General features: G+C 35.8%; 1 protein-coding gene across 1 annotated transcript in view; it reads right to left on the reverse strand.

Moving 5' to 3' along the window:
• The window catches only part of LOC127019087 (uncharacterized oxidoreductase ZK1290.5-like), a 54,112-nt gene that overhangs the window by 27,261 nt on the left and 7,177 nt on the right, over positions 1–19,674 (reverse strand). The window contains exons 2-3 of the mRNA XM_050901004.1: positions 10,226–10,474; positions 2,640–2,741 (exon numbers count right to left, since the gene is read on the reverse strand). Coding sequence (XP_050756961.1) covers positions 2,640–2,741; positions 10,226–10,474 — 351 coding nt within the window. The remainder of the gene's footprint in view (positions 1–2,639; positions 2,742–10,225; positions 10,475–19,674) is intronic.

The raw sequence follows: 19,674 nt of genomic DNA on the forward strand, positions 1-19,674 counted from the left end.
AAAGACTGTTAATAATTTACATTATTTTAAAACGTTGCTTGCCCCAGGTAAGTGAAATTTTTCAGAATAAATATTAACCTAGATTTAAACTGAAGTTGAAAGAATGAGATTTTCAAATATCTGCACTCAAACTATCTGTGAATACAGAGAAGTGATTAAAGAAAATCTTGTTAACTTCAGCTAGACCAGAGACTTAGGTCAATATTGAGATCTTTTAACCATCTCATAAGTCTCTTGCAGATAGATATGCATTATCAGTCCCATAACAGAAACCAATTTTTTTTCTACAGAGAACTACACTGCACTTTCAGATACTCTTCAATGTGGACACAGCTAGTTGCTAAACCCACTAGCAAGTTGAATAATTTCAATATTTCCTTTGTGAATCGACTGCAGAAGCATATTATTTGTTTAAATGGTCAATCCTTAAATGTGAAGCTTTTAGTTTCTACTGGTATTTTTTTTCCAGAATAAACATTTTCTAAAAAAATAATAACAGGATTGCAAACAGGAACCAATGACTACCTGAACCAATATCAAGTTCAGAGAAGACAAAGAACTCACCTGTTTAGTATAGAACTTACTTTTTTTCCCCCCTATAAATGAAGATGATTTTTTTTTCCCTCAAGTAAGGATTTTGACCAAATCCTATATTCAATTCATACCAAGGCTAACATGTTGCTCACATTAACACAGCAAGTCACATAAAGATATTCAGCAAGTGTTTAATCTTCAGTGGAAAGTCTAGTGGTTAACCATGCAAACAAATTATTTAACATTTTCCTCAGGAATCATTGCATTTCCATCTCCAGAGTGGTTAACATCTGCGTGTCATTTCAGTAACACATAGTTATGGTCAGGACATCCAGAAGTCTGTATCCCCTAAAGCAAAAATGTGGAGGTTAATGTTCTAAGGCACTTGATTCAACCAGGCTAATAACTTTTCCTTCCCCTGTAGATGATCTAACTGAGGTAATTTAGACAGCCAGAGCTGGAAAACTTACGCTCAGCTAAATGAATCATGAGTCTACAGAATGTTTAAATTCAGAAAAAGACTGAGAGTAGCAACATGCAAATTGAAAAAACTGTTGAAGAAATGCAATTGCAGGAAAAATAAATATAACATGGGATGTCTGTAAAGAGGTATCACGCATAGGAACAAAAAATAAAAGTAATTTTTCCTCTGCCTATGAGGCCAGCAATAGTATTTCCAGTGTCTTACTGGAAGACCACTGAATAGCTCACACTCTTTCCCATTAGGAGGATATAAGACAGAAAGAAAGAGTTGTGTAAGACAGGAAAGATCACAAACACACATGCAAAAGCAGAATAAAGCAACAGAATAGGAATAATAATAGAAGGTGAAAATACATCCTGTTTGCAGCAAATTAGGATGGCATATCTAGGCACAAGTGACATGCACTAACTTAAATACTCATCAGAAAAAGACTTCTCAATGGAAAGATGAAGTACCTTGTTGAATAACCCACCTTTGGACTTAAAAGTCATTGATGTTTTGAAACATGAGGTCGGTGAGTGTTTCTTTAAAAACTGAATGTTGTAATCCCTTACATGGCAGAAAACACTTTTTGCAACTTCCTTTATGCTTAATATAAAGAGCAAGAACAAAAGATGTATCAAAGATAATTTACTTCTGTGTTTGCAGAGGCAGACCAAAAGTAACTGAAGGGTTGAAGTGTAAGAGAACAGGTTTGTTTATTGCTCTGATAAAACTGGTAGTGGCACGCAGCCTGTAATTGCCTTTGTACAACTCTCCTGCTACAATCACTATTTCAGTAACTCAGGGTTAGCGGATGGACTACTTAATCCAAGAATTCTTCTACCTGTCCGTGGACCTTCTCTGAAGCTGTAAACAGAGTGGTCCACATTGCCCAAGAACTGCATGACAGGATCTTCTCTTACGACACTATTTCTAATACTGCTGCATACTTCAGGAGCAAAATCCTCCTCTTAAATCTACATGATAAATTTTGATTGGGGCAGTCTATTCTTCCTGTTGCTATGAACATAAACTGAAGTTTGCAGCACACCAAAAATAAAATTGACAGTTATCAGAACGTGAGAGAATAGCTCCCTCCTTTGAATTTTTTTTTCCAAAAGTTAGTACCAAAGAATCTGCAGTTGAGTATTTGTTCCTCATCTAGCCATTTTGTTTTCTTGACCTTTTCTAAAACACAAATTGACCTATGAAGTACCACAATATATGATAAATTGGAAAATGGCATCATAAAATAAAAAAAAAAAATCTAAAGGAAGTAAAACTTAGCATGATTTACACTTAAAACAGAGGAGGCTATTACAAAGATGTTCTATAGTAGCATATAAATTTCAATGTAATCTGTAGATTTCTTCAAGAAAGTATGCACACGATCATTAATCTCATGGGCAGAATTCGGCAGCGTATTATTTACAAGCAACACAAAGCTCTCATTTAACTTACCAAAATCCTAATGCTGCAATTTCCAAAGATATTCACATAACTCACACACCCAAATCCCACTGAAATATGAGCATGCAGTTCAAATTAAGTTTTTTAACATCTCTCACTATGAATTCCCCAAATCCCAAAATGCACTATTAATTCCTTTTGCCAGGATAGGTTTTCATTATTATATCACCTCTCTCATAAAGCTCCTCCATCGCTCTCCAGGTTTCGGCTCGGACTTCTCGATTGCTTTTACCTGGAACATGTGCATCAGGCCAGTGTATTAAATAAAGATCTAAAAAAGAAACAGAACCAGACTACTCATTAAAGTGTCCAAAAAAAGTATGTATATCAAACCATGTGAAACAGCATTTTCCCTCCGTAATGGCCCCTCACATATTATCATCAAAATAGTCACAATTACTACTCCATGATCATTACTGTATACATCCATTTAGTTTTAATAAACGAAATCTACGACATCTCATTAACAACTAAAGGTAGCAGAAGTTGCACATGTGCCACAGGTTTAGGTCACTGTAATCAGAATTTCATGGTCACATATGCACTTAAACTTTCAACACATAACAAGCCCCATTTAAATCAAACGGATTTTGGTCACTGGAACTAAGACTGGTCTACTGCTGAAGTGCTATAAGTCTGGCTTTTTCCTTTTTAAACAATGTTTCCATTTATGAATTTCTGTTGGAAATTACAGCACATTCTTTCATGCAGTTTTTTTGCTAAAATTTTGTGGCAGCATTTGTGATTTTTTTAAAGCATTTTTAAAAATATTATTTTAAGGGAACAAAATTATGCTTTATTACATTTTATGAAATGCTAGTATAGTTTCAAACACAATTAAGATTTACTGCTGATGAAATTATCCAAGCAGCTATTGAAACTGGCTGTCTCAGGAAAGCATTTTTTTTGTGTTGTCTCCATGCAAGGAAAGACTATCCTTCTACTGAAAAAAGAAAGCATTTCCAACATAAATTAAATATGAGAAATTTACATGTATTGGACTCCGAGTTCTACATCAGATTACCTAAATTTAAAAAATGATGAGACCTAACTCCTTTGTAAGTTTGTAGACACTGCTAGACATTCTGAAAGAGAAACCGAGGGGATACTTTGAAAACAATTACATTTCTATTTAAATTCTAACTGCAGATTAAACAGGTAACTGCAAGCATCCCAGTCAAAGAGGTGCTGGTCTTTGCCGCATATATTAGTCTGACACAAAACAGGAAAAGGAAATAAATGCATGACTGAGATGTGCATAATTGTCTTTGTGCTTTATAATATTCCTTTTTTGGCAGTTCAAATATAGAGTTAAGAAATTAAAAAATAGACTTGTTCGCAAGGAGCAGAGTTTTTTGTTCTTCGAAGGCATCACACCATTCATTTACAGCCCCTCTTTGTGAAAACACAGATCCCCTGCCATAATTTTTTTTATTCACATTTGTGGACTGCACTAATGTTTACTACACCACTGGGCTGGTATATTAGCTTTCCACCCCTATAAATAGAAATTCAACCTTGATTTAAGAGGAAAAGGTAACATGAAATTCACTATAATACACCAGTTTCCATTTGGGTACATCATTGCAACACTGTTAAAGAGAGTATTTTGCTTAGACTAAGAATCTAATTAGAACAGTACAGAATTTTGTACAGTAAGATACATTACAGATGTATTGAGGAAAAGATTATTTTGGGTGTATCGCAAAAATCATGAGCTTTCTGATATCAATAACCCATTAGACTTTCAAACACAATTGCTCAGACAAGCAAATATCACTCATATATAATGATTTGCAGCATCTGGATTTATGTCACATTTACAGAGAAAGTTGCTCGTTCTTTGCCCTTATATATGTAAAATCCACTCCCAATTTAGAAAAGAGTAAAAAAACCACATGCAGCCTTGTTTATCACTGATCTGCGAATAATTACTTCTTCTCTAATTGCTCTGAAAAAAGAAGTTGTATTTATTAAGAATAAATACCAATATATGGTATTGGAATAAATACCAATTTCTGTGACATTTAGCGAAAACTAATATTGCGATATTGATGAAAGCATTTGGTAAGGTTATGTTCAAAACTCAGAACTACTGTGATTCCGTTGCTAATAAAGTCTCCTTTAAAATTTCCACTGACTGATATTAGACGCAATTCCAAGGATTAGCATTAGGAATTGCTAATATCAAGTGTTCATTTTGATCCAAAATTATATATGCCATTGGCAGTACTTACTGCATAAAGACTGCCATGTTTTAATTTAAACATTTTTGCTTGATAAAGCAAATGTCATATATAAGTAGGTGTAAGTTACTGGTATCTGATGCCTACCTTATGTAAAAATGGAAGAACTACATATCTTTAATTGCTGCTTGTTATGTTCTCCAAATCAGACTAATAAGAACTGCTTAACTATGCAGAAACATGTCATATAGCACCAACAAAAAATAATCATTAACTTCAGCAGAATTTCACCAAAAGCTACTTTTCCAAAAGCCTGAATATTCAGTTAGACATCACAGTTTGCAAATGGTCATAGAAATAGCTACATCATGGATTTCCACATACAAAGATGCCTTGTACTCAGCCCAAGAAGCTGAAGTACTCTCAGAAGAATGACTTTTAACAGATTTGATAACTGAAAGATCTCTGGCCTTGGACATTTAAAAAACGCAGTACATCACCCTTCCCTGTATTAGTGTCTGATACCTCTTCAATGCAAACATGATTAGCTGTTGGTCCTTTATTTTAGAAAGGTGATGTTGTCAGGTATGTGATGTCCATATCATCCTATTATGTTTATTTTAATTTAGGCTTTTTGTTGTAATAAAAATTGCTTTACACTTAGAAATACATGCATTTAGGGCTAGAAAGCATCTACTGGATCACAAAGTACAGTCCTCCTGACTGCAAGAAGTGTTCACAAAAGATGTGGGGCAAAGGTACCTTATCTCAGAGATAAGGAGTAGAATGGTCTTTCTGCCAGTCATGCACATACCACCCCAGCACAGCTAGAAGCAGAAGGAATACAGTGTATCTTGCAATGAGCAATGGAGCTGCCACTCTATTTAAATAAACTAAGCATAGTTCATTTTAAATTAGGATCTGCTTACTTCTACTGCATCTGTTAGAAAACTTTCCGTAATACCTGTAGGCCAATAAAAACAGTAAGCACCTCACAAACCAAGGTCTACGTTTTCATCTTCATTTGTACACACATTCACACCTACACACTTTCTTTTGCTTAAAATACTTCCCCTCCTGGGGGATTACAAGAACAAACACTCTTATTTTCATTTTGGAGGCAAGAAATTAGTTTTAAATTATTTATCAAAATAGCTTAAGATTCTAGTAATCAAGAAATGTGTAACTATCATTGGAGGTTTTTAAGAACAGACTACATTTTTATCTGTTGAGAATGATGGGGTTGTGCCTTGTAGTGTGGGATAGATTAATCAATACTTTGAGATGTTATTTAAAAATAATTTAACTCAAAACAAAACACCCCCAATGATTCACAGTATCAGGATGCACTTGAGAAAAAAGAAAAAACCTCCAAACATGAACAATCAAACTTTGTATTTACCAGCTTTTTAAAGCATCCTTTACAGACAATCAAGCTGTAGTGGTGCACTGGTGAGGGCCTGAAGTTCAAATGTCAAAACACAGTGCTGCAGGAAAACTAAAATTAACACATGAACTGCTTTCACACAGACATTTAAAATAGAGAGTGTCTTATCACTTCTTAGTGGTTGCAGCATCTACAATCAACACAGTTCCTCTTAACTCAAAATTACAGGGACATTTTACGCATTTAAAAGCCAACAGCATGTTGTCATGGAAATAAAAGTTTGCAATTCTATTCAAATTTCTAACACAATATTAAAAAAAAAAAAAAGTCAAAACTCACTAAAACAAACCTAGTTTTGAAGGCCAAGCCCTGGCTCATATCAAACCTAAAAGCAAAAGTGTATTTTTCAATGTTTTGCACAGTTATCTTAATGCAACGATTCTATTTTCCCTGCTTTTCTCAATCATCACTGCACTTAGGATGTACATGACGTATTTTTCTCTCCTGCCCAATCTTTTTTTGTTGTTGTTGTTTTTTATTCTGTTGGAACAAGGATCAATGTGAAGCAATGTCCAAAGTGTTCTGAATTAATACACAATCTGAACTGGGTGTATTATCATAATTCATGTGATTAAACTATTACAATGAATATGCTGATACAACATCTGTCCAGCTCCAGTTGGAGATTTGTGATAGGTTAGATTTGCCTGAATGTGACAGGCTCGGAACAGTCAAAAGGAAAATAAAATTGTTTACGAATTCGGTAACCCACAAATCACATTCAAGAAGTTGTTACTTTGGAGGTTTGATTCAAATCCCAAGGAATGTAGTCTGCTACTGCCAAACCTGTAAGATTTGCTGCCATTTCATATTGGTTTACTGTGACTGCTAGTTGAGGACCACATTTAGAAAATGCAAGGAGCAGAATATCTGTTACAACCACTGCCCACAAATAATACAAATTTCCAGCTTCTCATGGATATATAATCTACTGATTCAAATAAAAATCCTGGAACGCTGCTCTCCTAAAACCATTTGCCCAAAAAGTGTTTATCGAAAAGGTTTCGTAACAGTATTTTAAATAGAACACTTTTCCTCTTAAAAAGCTGCGACTGCTTTCCACAGTTCATCTGTTTCAGCAGCTGGCATTCTATATAGTGCTAATGCACAGATTTATCAATTCCTGTTAGATTATTTCCCAAGTCTCTAATTCAGTCTGCATGGATGGACTGTGTAGCCCATAAGGATCCTCAAGAAAATTAACAGGACCTTCCTTGGAACAAAGAGCTCAGCTGCTCTTTGAGCTGCCAGGGCTCCTACAGCTTTTTCTTTTTGCAGTCTTCCAAATGACTAACTTTCCCACCAACATAAAGGTCTAACATCACAGATATATTATTTAGGATCTTTCAATTTTCTATATGAATCACGTATCTTTATGGAAATGCTGCGAACCCCCACATATTTGGTTAATATCATATAATGAAATCAGGAAATTCCGATTTAGGTACATTTCACGTTCCAATTTCACAGAAAAACTGCCAGCTTTAATACATGCTTGTAACTAAAGAATTTACTTTCCTAAATAAGCTTGGACACAAATTGCTCTGTAATTTATTACCAGATTTTTTTTGTCATGGATTTCATGTCCTCCCTATGGTGCAGGCTGGCCAACAGAAAAGGGACACAAAATGCAGGTATGAATGAAAACAGAGCTAGGATATCTAAGCTTAGTTCTACAAGCTTATAACCATATTTTCAAACCAATCTTCTGCATTCCAGAAGCATTCCATTACTTTTGTTAGACTTGTGATAAGCCTCAATTTCCAACAAAAAGCCCTTACTCTAAGCATTCTTGAAACACTTGAAAAGTTCATGTTTCAAGATATTGCCACTTTTTGCTTGAAAATCCTTCCAATAGCACCTTCCAGCTGAGTGCTTTCAGACAGGAGGTACAGGAGTCCCTAAAGCATGATGCTTTCTATGAAGCCCATGAAACACACCACGTATTGTACCTCCTCTAAGGGTCTACTTCACCAGCATATATAGCACTAAACATAGAACTCAGCCTTACCTCTTTCACACAAGTGCAGATAATACTGTGTTTAACAAAAATAGTCTGTGGAGTTGATCCAACAGAGATTAAACTCAGGCAGCCAAAACTGTTACTCCACACGCCATCCCATCCTTCTTGTGGAGGTTACCACCCTCACTGACAGATCAGTGAATTGCATGTGAAGTATTTCCTAAGCCATCACACTTTACAAATAATCAAGTTAAAGCAAGCTGAAGCCAGCATTGATTTAGGTCACTATGTCAGACTAACTGGTGGTTCAGGAAGAGCTTTATAAATTTTTCAGACATCTCCACATCAGTGGAAATAGGTGAGGAAGGAGGGAAGATGGGTAAGGGTATTTTTAAAAAAAAAAAAAAAAAGGAAGAAATCTAGTATGGAGGCAAATTGCACAGGCAGTTGTAATACTCCTTAATTTGTCCTAGTAATATGAGCAAAAGAAATCTCAGAGCTGAACATATCCGACAAACTGAAGTTCTGTTTATGCCAGTCCAAGGATTCACTCACATGGTGACAGTATTTGGGCATTTCTTGCTCTCAGATATTTTTTCCTTGTTTCATGTATTTCTGCTTAGCAGCAATATAAAAAATGAGTATTTGTGTGAGCACCTACTTTAATCAGTCTACTACCTGAGAAAATAAAAGCAAATTACTGTACTGAAAGGAATCACCAAAAATAATTTCCTGAAAGTCAGTCAAGTTTTCCTCTCATCGACATTCAGCACCAGTGTCATAGCAAGCAGAAGAAAAAAGAAAGCAAACACAAGACATAACAAGCAGAAAGCAGAGAGGAGGAAACACGTTATTTCTTAATTTAGAGCAGAAAGTTAGGGCTTGAAACTTTGTTTATGAAAGTCTCCTTGCAGTGACCTGTATTTGCACGGGACAGACAAAAAGAGACTTTAATTCATTTTGCATTATTCTGTACCTGTGCAGGAAGTTAAGGGATACATTTCCAGAAAGAATGGAGCCAAAGACGCACATACAAATATCTCAGTCTTTAACAGATATAGATTTTTTTTCCCCTTCATCTTGCAAAGTACCCAAGCAAAAAAGCCAGTGACTACAGCACACAGCTGCCATTAATATTATATGCCATTAATTCTGTGAAATCTGTACTTCACAAAAGCTGTTCACTTCCTCATTAAAGTTTATTTATTGGTAACAGACGGACAGGGTGAGGAAAGAGAAGCAAAGTGAGGGTTTTCAGGACACTGACAGATAATGTCTGATGGTTAGGCTAATTATTCCTTGATGATCAGCATAAACACTAACTCCACCAGTGTCATTATTTTAGATTATTAAATTCATCTTCCTCTACCTCCACCTTCTTTTCATTGTTCCAGCTAGGGAAGAAGCAGCAAAAGCATTTTTAAAAATATCATGTTTATCAGGTACCTCCTCTCCTATGACCTGTTGCAAAGAATTAATTGGCATCATTATTGCAGCTCTTTGCCTGTCTAATAAGAGAGTAACAATATCACATCTTTGACAAGAAGAAGTTTATGATCAGGGTAAGTTTAAAAGTGCGTAAGTCTAAATCAGTGTTAGTTAGATTTAGTCTTCTAAAGTCTTGTAGATACTTCTAACATTTTCCCCTAAGTATACTGCATCAGACAGACTAAACCAAAGGCAGTTATTCAGAATTTTAAAAAGTTAATAGACCTACAAAATAAGTTTTAGAAAGGACTCCCATTCCTTGAGATTTAACAGACCACAGAAGAAATTAGGCATTTTTGTCACTCTGTTACCAATGAATTATTGTAAAGTTTATGAATCTTTGCTTCATAGGTTCCAGGTGTTTTTAGCAAAATATGTAAAACTCATGTAGTGGTTCCTCAAATCAATTTAACAATGACATGTACCTTTACAAAACATACCTTGATCCGTTTTAAAACATTTGCAACAAGGAAAAATTCTGTGCTCTCAATTATATGCATGTGAACTTTCTAGAGAACAAACAGAACAAGAAACCTGCAAATGTGTAAATAAAGGCAGAATTTGGTTTCTATGATCTATCTGTACTACAGCGTTTTTTTCAGGAATTCATTCATCTTTGCAAATATTCACATGGAAGGCGCAATAAATGAGCTATATGTAAAGATTCATACCAAGATATTCAACACCAAGTCTTTCACATGACTCCAAGCAGGCTTTTTTTGTGTTTTCATAGCCATAATCACTATGCCACAGTTTGGTAGTTATCCAGAGGTCCTCTCGCTTCACATCACTCTCTTTGATGGCCTTTTGGAGGAGAGATTCACAGCCATATCTTTTTGCTGTGTCAATGTGACGAATGCCACATTTTTGTAATGCATGGACCACAGCATCATGGGAATAGCCGCCTTGATGAGAAGTACCTAAACAAACGAAATCAGAAGTGAATTGTCAGCAGTGAATTATGAGGGACACATTTTATAGTTCTTTTTGGTTTTTGTTTTCCTTTTTTTGTATATAGTCACAGAACCTTCTTATTCAATTTTCATTTCCTAATAGCAAAGAAATGGGAACTGACAGATCTCTAGGCTGGAAAAATACATAAAGTGCTAGAATGTTGACGTCGATCAGAAATAACTCCACCAAAATCAAATATCAATAGCATTTAACTGTAAAGAAATTATTTCAGAAGTCAGGCTGAAGACTGAAAAGAAAACATATAGTTTATGGAAAATGAGTGTATGGCACTTCATTTTCATATAGGAGCACAACATTTACAGATTAAAATATTAACAATAATAAATAAAATACAACTTTAAAAGCAATTTACTTTGCAGAAAGCATATCCTGAAACCTTTACTCTGTTGAACTCCTGGTAGCTTCAAGTTATCATTGCATTGTACAACCCCAGACTGGGCCATACCGCAGGTGCAATTCACATAACATCAAGCTCAGCAGTAACCAAAACAATGGAATCCTACACAAGAGTTATAGAATGGGCATACAGCGAGTTTCAGTAACAAAGTACTGTAACTCTCATTGTGTAGGTATTCACTGGATATGTATTTTGCATGTCAAGGGGACGGAAGGAGGAGGAGACTCAGCAGGAAAAGCAACCAGCAGGAGGACTGTCAGATAAAGAACTGGTTGAGAGCAAGGAGGATGATGTTTCTACTTACCCTTTCCTGTTAGTTGTTTTTCCTGCCATGAGCCCCTCACCCATTCACCCTCACTCACACACTTCCCACAAACAGTATTTTCTACAGTTTGTTGGAGGAAATGCTCAGTCAGTTCCAGTCAGCTACCAAAGCCACCTTCTAAGATGATTAGTACTTAAAGGCCCTAGTGCTATTAACAAGAGTCAGCATGCAAATGGCTACGTCACTAACTTCAGAAGGGCCCTGTACAGTTGTGACAGCTGACAGCAACAGGGTCTTCAGCCACTGCTGAATCTAAATAAAGGACTCCAGGTCAAAGAAGATTAATATAAAGTGAAATTTGTATCTGCTGTTAACTTCCTCTTTCCCTCCAAACATAATATTTATTTCTACATCAAACACTATATGCATGTTATGAAATTAACAGATGTACATGGCCACCCAGACTGTCAGAAAAAAGAAGCAAATGAAAACACACAGTTACCTTAGACTCATCCTCAGAACCTCCCATACCTGAACTGGAGAGAGAACGCCCACAGGAGTCTGCATGACTCTCTCAAACACGTTGTAACAATGCATGCAAGAATGAGAACTTACAAAAGTCCTACTTGCATGTAAGGCAAGACAGGTTCTCCTAAATGGTTATCATTTTTGTTCATTCCTCATCGTACAAGGAAAGCCAATGATACCTCTGTAATCTTGCTAAACACTCCAAGTCATTTAAAATAAGATATAATATGGTCTGATATCACCCACGTACACCTGAGGATCATGACATTCTACTGATCACAACGCGACAATCCCCACTTTATGTTTATGACCTACAAAATGTGGAGTATTGAATTCTTGATTTATCTTCGTGGATTTTGAAGTGATGAAATTATAATACTATATTCCTACAATTTTGACATGCATATCATGAGTATTTGACCTTCCAAATGTAAACAAAGTTTTAATGTTTTAAAAGACAAAACTTTAAAACTTTTTTTCTCCATAGCCACTAATTATGATCAATAATTGGCTTAATTTCCAAGTCATCTAGAAATAGATGTCCCTATAACTTGTTTTACACCAAAATAAGTCAAGCTAGATCAACTTACATTTTCAAAATAGCTATTTCAAAATCTTCATGGATGTTTAAGAATTTTAGATGAATGCAATGCTACTACATTGCAACTATGGGCAAAAAATATATATGCAATTATTACATTATTCAGATCCTAAAGGAATTTTATTGAAGAATTATATAACTGGCATAGAAAAATTACTATACTTTTTCATAACAATCCCTTCACTTTTAATAAGCTGGTATTGGTGCCAAATAAATGAGGTTGTAACTATTGTGTCTGTTTCTGGCTGAATGGACATTTCTAAGCACAGGATGAATGGAGTTCATTTAGAGGTCTTGCAAATGGACTTGGACTCTTTTCATGCATAATGGATTTCAGTAAGAACATTTAGGACAAACAACTTTTTTTGAAATTTAACCCTTTGAAGTTAAAGGGAGAGAGTGGGAAAGAAGGAAAACTCAGAATAATTTTGTTATTGTTCCCCATTCAGTGATGGCACGCACACTTGTTTCACAGGAAAGAAAGACCAAGATCGGTCTGGAGGGAATTATCTCAATTTCTATGCCTAAAAATGAACTACAACAGTCCTGATGCACTAAATAGTAATTAAAAAGAAAGCTTAACAATTATTTAATATTACCACTTTGCAAGCCAACTTAATAATGAACAACAGGTTTCTAAGTTAATTATGCTACTAACATAACAGCTTCTAGACTTTAGAAATCACAGTTTTCTTGTGTTTACTCATGTGATTAAATATCTTACAATTCATAGATGCAGAAGGGTGACAAAAGAAGGCAGAGTGACTTAAATTTCTATTTCTTTAATATTTTAAATCCAGACACAACATTTGAACACATTAACATTCTTACATGTTTGGGATTATCCTTTGTTCACAGAGATGTAATTCACACCGTACATGTATATCTAAAGACAAAATCCAATCTTGCATTTGAAACTAATATGAACTAGCACCCATTCCATCCCCTTACTGTTTCTAAAAATATTGAATTAATACATTTATTCTAGAATTCTGTGATAAAAATAGGAATTCCTTTTAATAAATGAAGTCAAATATAAATAAGTCTGGAAAAGGTCCCTATTTTTTAGCTAGTATTTTAACTTCTTTTCCTAGGGGAATGGCACTGTTTTCTCAGTGACTGAACTAACCCAAATTTGACAGATCTGAAAACGCCTAAGATAATTACATTCCTACAGATTTTGTGAAAAATTGGAGGTTGGGAGGGACAAGGATACTGCAGTGGAAATATGAATAGGTCAAAGGACACAAATCCATTGAAAACTAGGCTTAGTTACGTTGTTATTTTTTCATGATTACTCATCACTTTCTTGATATCCTAAAGAACGCTGCTATCAAAACTGGGATGAGAAACGTGCTCTGCCAATCCATAAAAAGTTCCAAAGATTATTCGGAAGGCAGAATCCTGTTCACAATACAGTTGCTACAGGAGAGGGGGGGGAAGCCCAATCAGCAACCCCCCCCCCCAAAGACAAAAATCAACAACCTCCTCCCCCCCCCCCCCCCCCCCCAACCACCCCCACCAAAATGTAAAACAACAAACCGGAATGCTACCCCCCCTCTCCCAGTTTTATGCACCATCTCAGCTGACTCTCAGCCTCATTAAACTTTCTGTTCTCCTTCACGGAAGCTGTAGAACTACAGATAGAGATCCAAAGCACCAACAGTTTTTCAAGAGAGAGAGAATGAGGACCTACTTTCTCTCCCTGCTTTCTCCCTCCCTTTGTGGAAGAGTGTGTCTTCATGTTCTTTGTGAAATGTGAAAGTATTATTTATCTGAATATATAAAAATGTTCTGCGACATGAATAACTTTGGCTACTTGAAATCAATGGAATCACTTACATTAGAAGAGTTCCTGTTAGTGAAACCGCAGCCAGGATATTTAGAAATCATATCAGAGATTAATGATCTTCTGACATCAGTACTCCGTACTAAATTAAAACAGTTGACAAACAAAACACCTACAAAAATGCCCATTCCTTTGCTGATTTTTTATCTCCAAGTAATCACTTGAGAAAAGAACTCTCAAAAGCAAAAGCTCAAACATCCTTTTATCAATGTTTACATACTCACTGTGTGTATATGGTATTGTATACCATAATAGGCTTGAAGTACCTTGTTCTATTAGTTTTATTTCTATTATTTCAACATTACATCAACATTAGGGCCACATAATGCATCTTATGAATATATTCAAGTTTTTGGTGTCAATATAGTTTGGTTTCACTAATTACCTTATGAGCACATTTGATGATAAAACATAAAATGTTGCCTATACATAGAGCAAATGAACATATAACACATTTCAAGGTTTATTGCTAATCCATTCACAAAACCACATGCCTCTTCTATGGAATGGCTCAAGGACAGACAATCCTTACTTGCTGTCCTTGCTTACTGTCTTACCTCCTCCTCCTCCTGTATTCATATGATCCTCTGACAAGCTGATTCAGATTGTTAAATGGCCAAAAAAGTGTATAGTTTTAGAATTATTCATGAACCTGAATAACTCCCCAGAGGGGAAAAAACACTAAATTTCAAGCAAGGGATTGGGCAAGAAAAGTTCCCCCTCTAGCAGTAGCAGTTAAATAATTTGGTATATTCAGTGTTTTTATTAAAATAAAAAAGTCACAGTTGTGTTCAAGCCAACGAAATGATCAGAAAGACCTTCTCCATGAACTTGTCTCTTGAAGCCTTTCTTTCCATTATGTTCCCCAACACCATCCCTAGAGTTGCTCTCAGACAACCAGATAATGTCACACTAACTTTCTATACCCACAGCACTAGAACCCAAGTGCTATACTTGGGTATATTTATATAGTAGTATATACTACTGCTATATTTTGGCATAGTTTTTACTTAACAGGGTCAGTTACTCTGAAAATCATATTTAGCATCACAGGACAAAGTATTCATAGCATCCTCTCTTCTTTTGTAGGGTGTAGGGCTTTCCTCTGCAGCAAGTGAAATCAAAGTCAAGCTCATTATGAAGCTATTATACTCGATAATTTTCATAAAGCAACTACAGAGTATTTCAAGTTATGGGATCCAAATTTAATCATAATCACTTTTACAAAATAACTTGGACATTTTACTCAGAGTCCAAGAGTGGCATCTAATGTATACATAATGCAGCAGCTGCCCTTGCAGGAATGGAACCCATAGAGATGATGGGCTTCTAGAAGAACTGGTAGGACAATGTCAATGATAACAGAAAGACACTGAGCGGACTTGTATTATATAACCAATGCTTTGGTCAGAACTAAAGCAGCACACAGGTTTATCTAAAACTCAGTCGTTTAAGGCCATCAAAGCCATATAAAAGTTGCAGGAATAATTGCATTTTGTGAGGCTACAACCCCAAAATGCCAATGCAGTGCTGTAACTCCAATAAACAGGTGCTGACAGAGGTTGTTGTGTACAAACATGGTGCAGCATGAGCTAGAATAGCTGAAGTATGGGCCTGAATTTGCTTCTGCAAACCTCAAAGGACAGTGAGGACCACCCCGCCAGCACCGCAGTAGGGCAGGTACTTCCATACTGTAACAACGTACTGGTATAAGAAGATTCAGAGAATTCCTGATAGAGGTCTTCGCTGCATTTACACACATTTTATGGCATTACAGCTGTACTGTATGGATGTGGTATTTTCATGTTCCTAAATAATATCACCATGCTAATGAAACGTTGTTAATAGACCTGGCCTATGTGAAGTCTAGAGATTACACCATGAAGTTGCTCTTGCCTCTGTAAAAAGCTATCTGAATTATGGATATTACTTTTTATATATGTAAGTTTTACTTTGGTAATGTTTCTCCTTATTTTTTGCTAAATATGATCCATTGCTTAGTGCAAAGGGGTCACTCTGGGACTGCTTTTCTCCTGTGTGACTCAGAATAAGCTCATAGAATTCAATAACATGAGGAAGAAAAGCAGGCAAGCATGATTTTAAATTCTGCAATTCTACTCAGGCAACTCTACACTGGCACCAAGGAACAGAATGCAGGAATACAGCCTTGCCACAATGCAGAAGGGCAGGAGAGAGCCATTACATGTTTATTATGTATCCAGGGAAAGGGAAGCCAGACTTGCTAGTTTTCTCTCTTCCTGAGAGGAAGGAAGAAATGGCAATGAGCCATTGTTGACAGAAGCACTCTATTCCCTCCATCCCAAAGAGGCTCTGACTGTAAAGGATATTCAGATCATCTACTGTAAAATGACCATACATCTCTGATCACTGACCTACCATTTATCTAGTCAGAACTTTAGAAAAGGAAGTATAAAAGCAACTTCTCAGAATGTGTCTCACAACAAGCCCAGAAAGTCTGCAAGTAGCATCTATCATCAGTGGGATGCTATGGCTCTGATATGGCACCAATTCACTAATATATTTCTGGCAGTAAAAATACACTATCACCCAAAAAATGCAAATATTTTTTCTGTAGGAGTAAAGAGATTTCCACTGGAAAGTGCCAGCTATTTAAATTATTCAGCTGTTCTATACAAATATTTTTATCATGCAGAACTTCTCAATTAAATTTATAGGGAAGGACAACTCTGGAAAGTGACCTATACATTTGAAAGGCAATTATGAATGTGTAATCCATGTACCAATTTCATAAGCAGAGCAGCAGCACACATTTATTTAAATGCCTTTACAGACAGACTGCCAAACCTTGAAGCCTTTTCTTTCACTCCACACTTTCCCACCGCCGTGAGAACTATTTCTCATTAACAACCAAATTGGTTTCAGATGCTCTGCTATAAGATGTTACCTTAGAAACCATTTGGTAAAAGACTGTGGCTTCCTTCCATAGAAATCTCAAGCAGTGAAAAGGCAGATTTTCTGGCATAAATCAAATCCAATTTCTAGGGTTCACTAAACCTTTTCTCCTCAGAATAATGTTTTGTGACTAGATCTTAGCAGTTAATAGTGCACGAAGAATTGCTGGTGTGAACCAGTTTTAAATGATTTTCATTCTATTCCCTTTGTTAACACAATTGAAATTACTTCCAGTACTTGTTATACCTTGATAGAACTTTTAACTTCATATCCTTATTAGTTATGTACTATGTACAGCAAATAGATTGAATAAAAATATTAATTTTATTTTCCTCCTCTAATACATCTCCTTAAACTACTCTATCTGATAAAGATTACATTAATTAACAACATTAGGCATTTGGAAATAGTTCACAATAAATGAGCCAGACCTGTGGCAATTTTTTCCTCCTCCAAACAACTTCCACAAAAACGAACGATCAAAAGAAAAAAAAAATAAAGCCCATACTCTGTACTGAAGTAGGACACTATCATAATCATTCCTGCTGTGAAAGTTTGAATGAAAAATAAGTTATGTAAATACTTTGTGATTAAGCATAATCAATATACAATTAAGTAGAGGGACAACAACTTTAAAAAGTGTGACTGACCAAGAGACCAATAATTCAAAAACGCTTAGAATATTGTAAAGATAATATTATAGAAAAAAACTATAAAGAGAACTGCAATTTATAGTGACTTGTAGCTTACAAGATGAGAATGTATGTACAATAACTCATCATTGTAAGATCCTAATTCAAGATGACATTTAAGCTGACAGCTAATTTTTGACATTGTAACAGTGCCCTTTATACCTACCAGACTACTCGTAGAATAAGTGCAATCGTGAATCATGACAAGATCCTACTCCTGCAATATCACATGACACTGCAAGGTCTGAGACTTGCAGTGCCCCGCTGCTAAGTAATTGCATTCATGAATTCGAAAGACAGCAGCAACCCAGCTATCTGTAGGGCAAACTAAAACTGAACAATAAAGAATGTTTCCCATCAACTGCTTTTTTTTTTTCCCATATCATCTATGTATTTAAAATGTATTTTCTCAAGGTTTCCAAGACAAACAACATTTCTTGTAGCCCCTCCTCTCACACTGCACATTCAACCTTAGAATAGTATGTATTAGAATGCAAAGCACTTCCATTCAGGCGTTAAGCCTGGGGAACAGACCTTACAGTTATGAAACTGATGTAAAGCCACAAAGATGTCTTCCCCCTTTCTCTCCCCCCGGAACAAGGATTTTGTATCACTCTCTGTGCTGGAGGTACTTGGCATAAATATTAGAAGAACTGAAGAAAGTTTAGGAATCAGTACTTCCCTCCTCCCCATTTGGAGGCATGAGGAATTACTGCAATTTACGTTACAGCAGCATGTGACATCACCGTTTAATGCTGCCAAACCTATGCTAGGGAGCTCTGGCAAAGAAAAAAGGTATGATGAGTAAAATCTGCTACATGAAGTTTGAAAGGTAAAAGTCAGCTTTCTTTTTTTCCCCACAAAGTTTGGTATCATTTTTCTACATTACAGAAACATGGTGAAAGACAAAAGTTAAATACACTGGAGCTTGCTTCTCCGTTCATTTCAAACTGGTTACAAATAATTTGTTCATCTAGTGGGCAATTAAGCTTGTAACATTTAAAATTATTAATGGCAACAGGAAATTTAAAAGCATACACATAAGTGCCTCTGCTTATACTGATAAAGGCTTTAATTATTAAACCATGACAGAAACCTAAATTTGTTTTTTTATTACTTAGACTTAGTAACGGACTTTTAAAATTCACCTGTATCACATCAGCAACAGGGTGATTACCAAAAAGAATCCAGCATGAGAAAGGAAGCTGTCTTTCTGCTGTTAAATCATAGTTTTTCCGTCAAAATATAAATAAGGTAAAATCCCCAGCAAAAATATAAAAAGCTGACCTCATAGATTTGTAGGTATACAAAGAGAGCAAACACAAAGCAGCAATTTCCCCCAGAAAAAAAAATTATCTCTGTACTGTGTACACTCTGATATAAGCAAAAATTGGCCCAGCATTTTGCCCCAGATGCATTTACTAGTACCCTTTAAACAACATTTGTACAGCCTTCAGTCTTTTTTAAGGAATAAAACACCACCAGACTGGAAGTAGGTAAAGTCAGAAGAAAGCAAGGAAGGTAGGAGCTCAGCAGCGTCCTGGTTTTTAGGAGAGGATACTGCTTTGTTCCACTGTCTACAAATACACAGCTGCCTGGGATATGGCCACATTTTGTACATGAGAGAAGTTAAATATCTGGAGGCCCTCAAAGCTCAAGTACAACTTCTCAAGGTCAGATCTACTGAAACAGTGGATGAATTGAGACAGAAAGATTTATAGATGTGGCATTTTGTTAATCACAAGAGGCTATTAAGGCAACTTGGTAACCATGGGTGAGAAGCAAAGTCCCGACAGAATAAAAAAAAAATGGTTGAGACATAAAACAAAAGGAAGAAATAAACAGCCGATTCTTATTACAGGATAAGATTAATAGGGGG

The sequence above is a fragment of the Gymnogyps californianus genome, chromosome 8, assembly GCF_018139145.2.
Source record: "Gymnogyps californianus isolate 813 chromosome 8, ASM1813914v2, whole genome shotgun sequence".
Classification (NCBI taxonomy): Eukaryota; Metazoa; Chordata; class Aves; order Accipitriformes; family Cathartidae; genus Gymnogyps; species Gymnogyps californianus.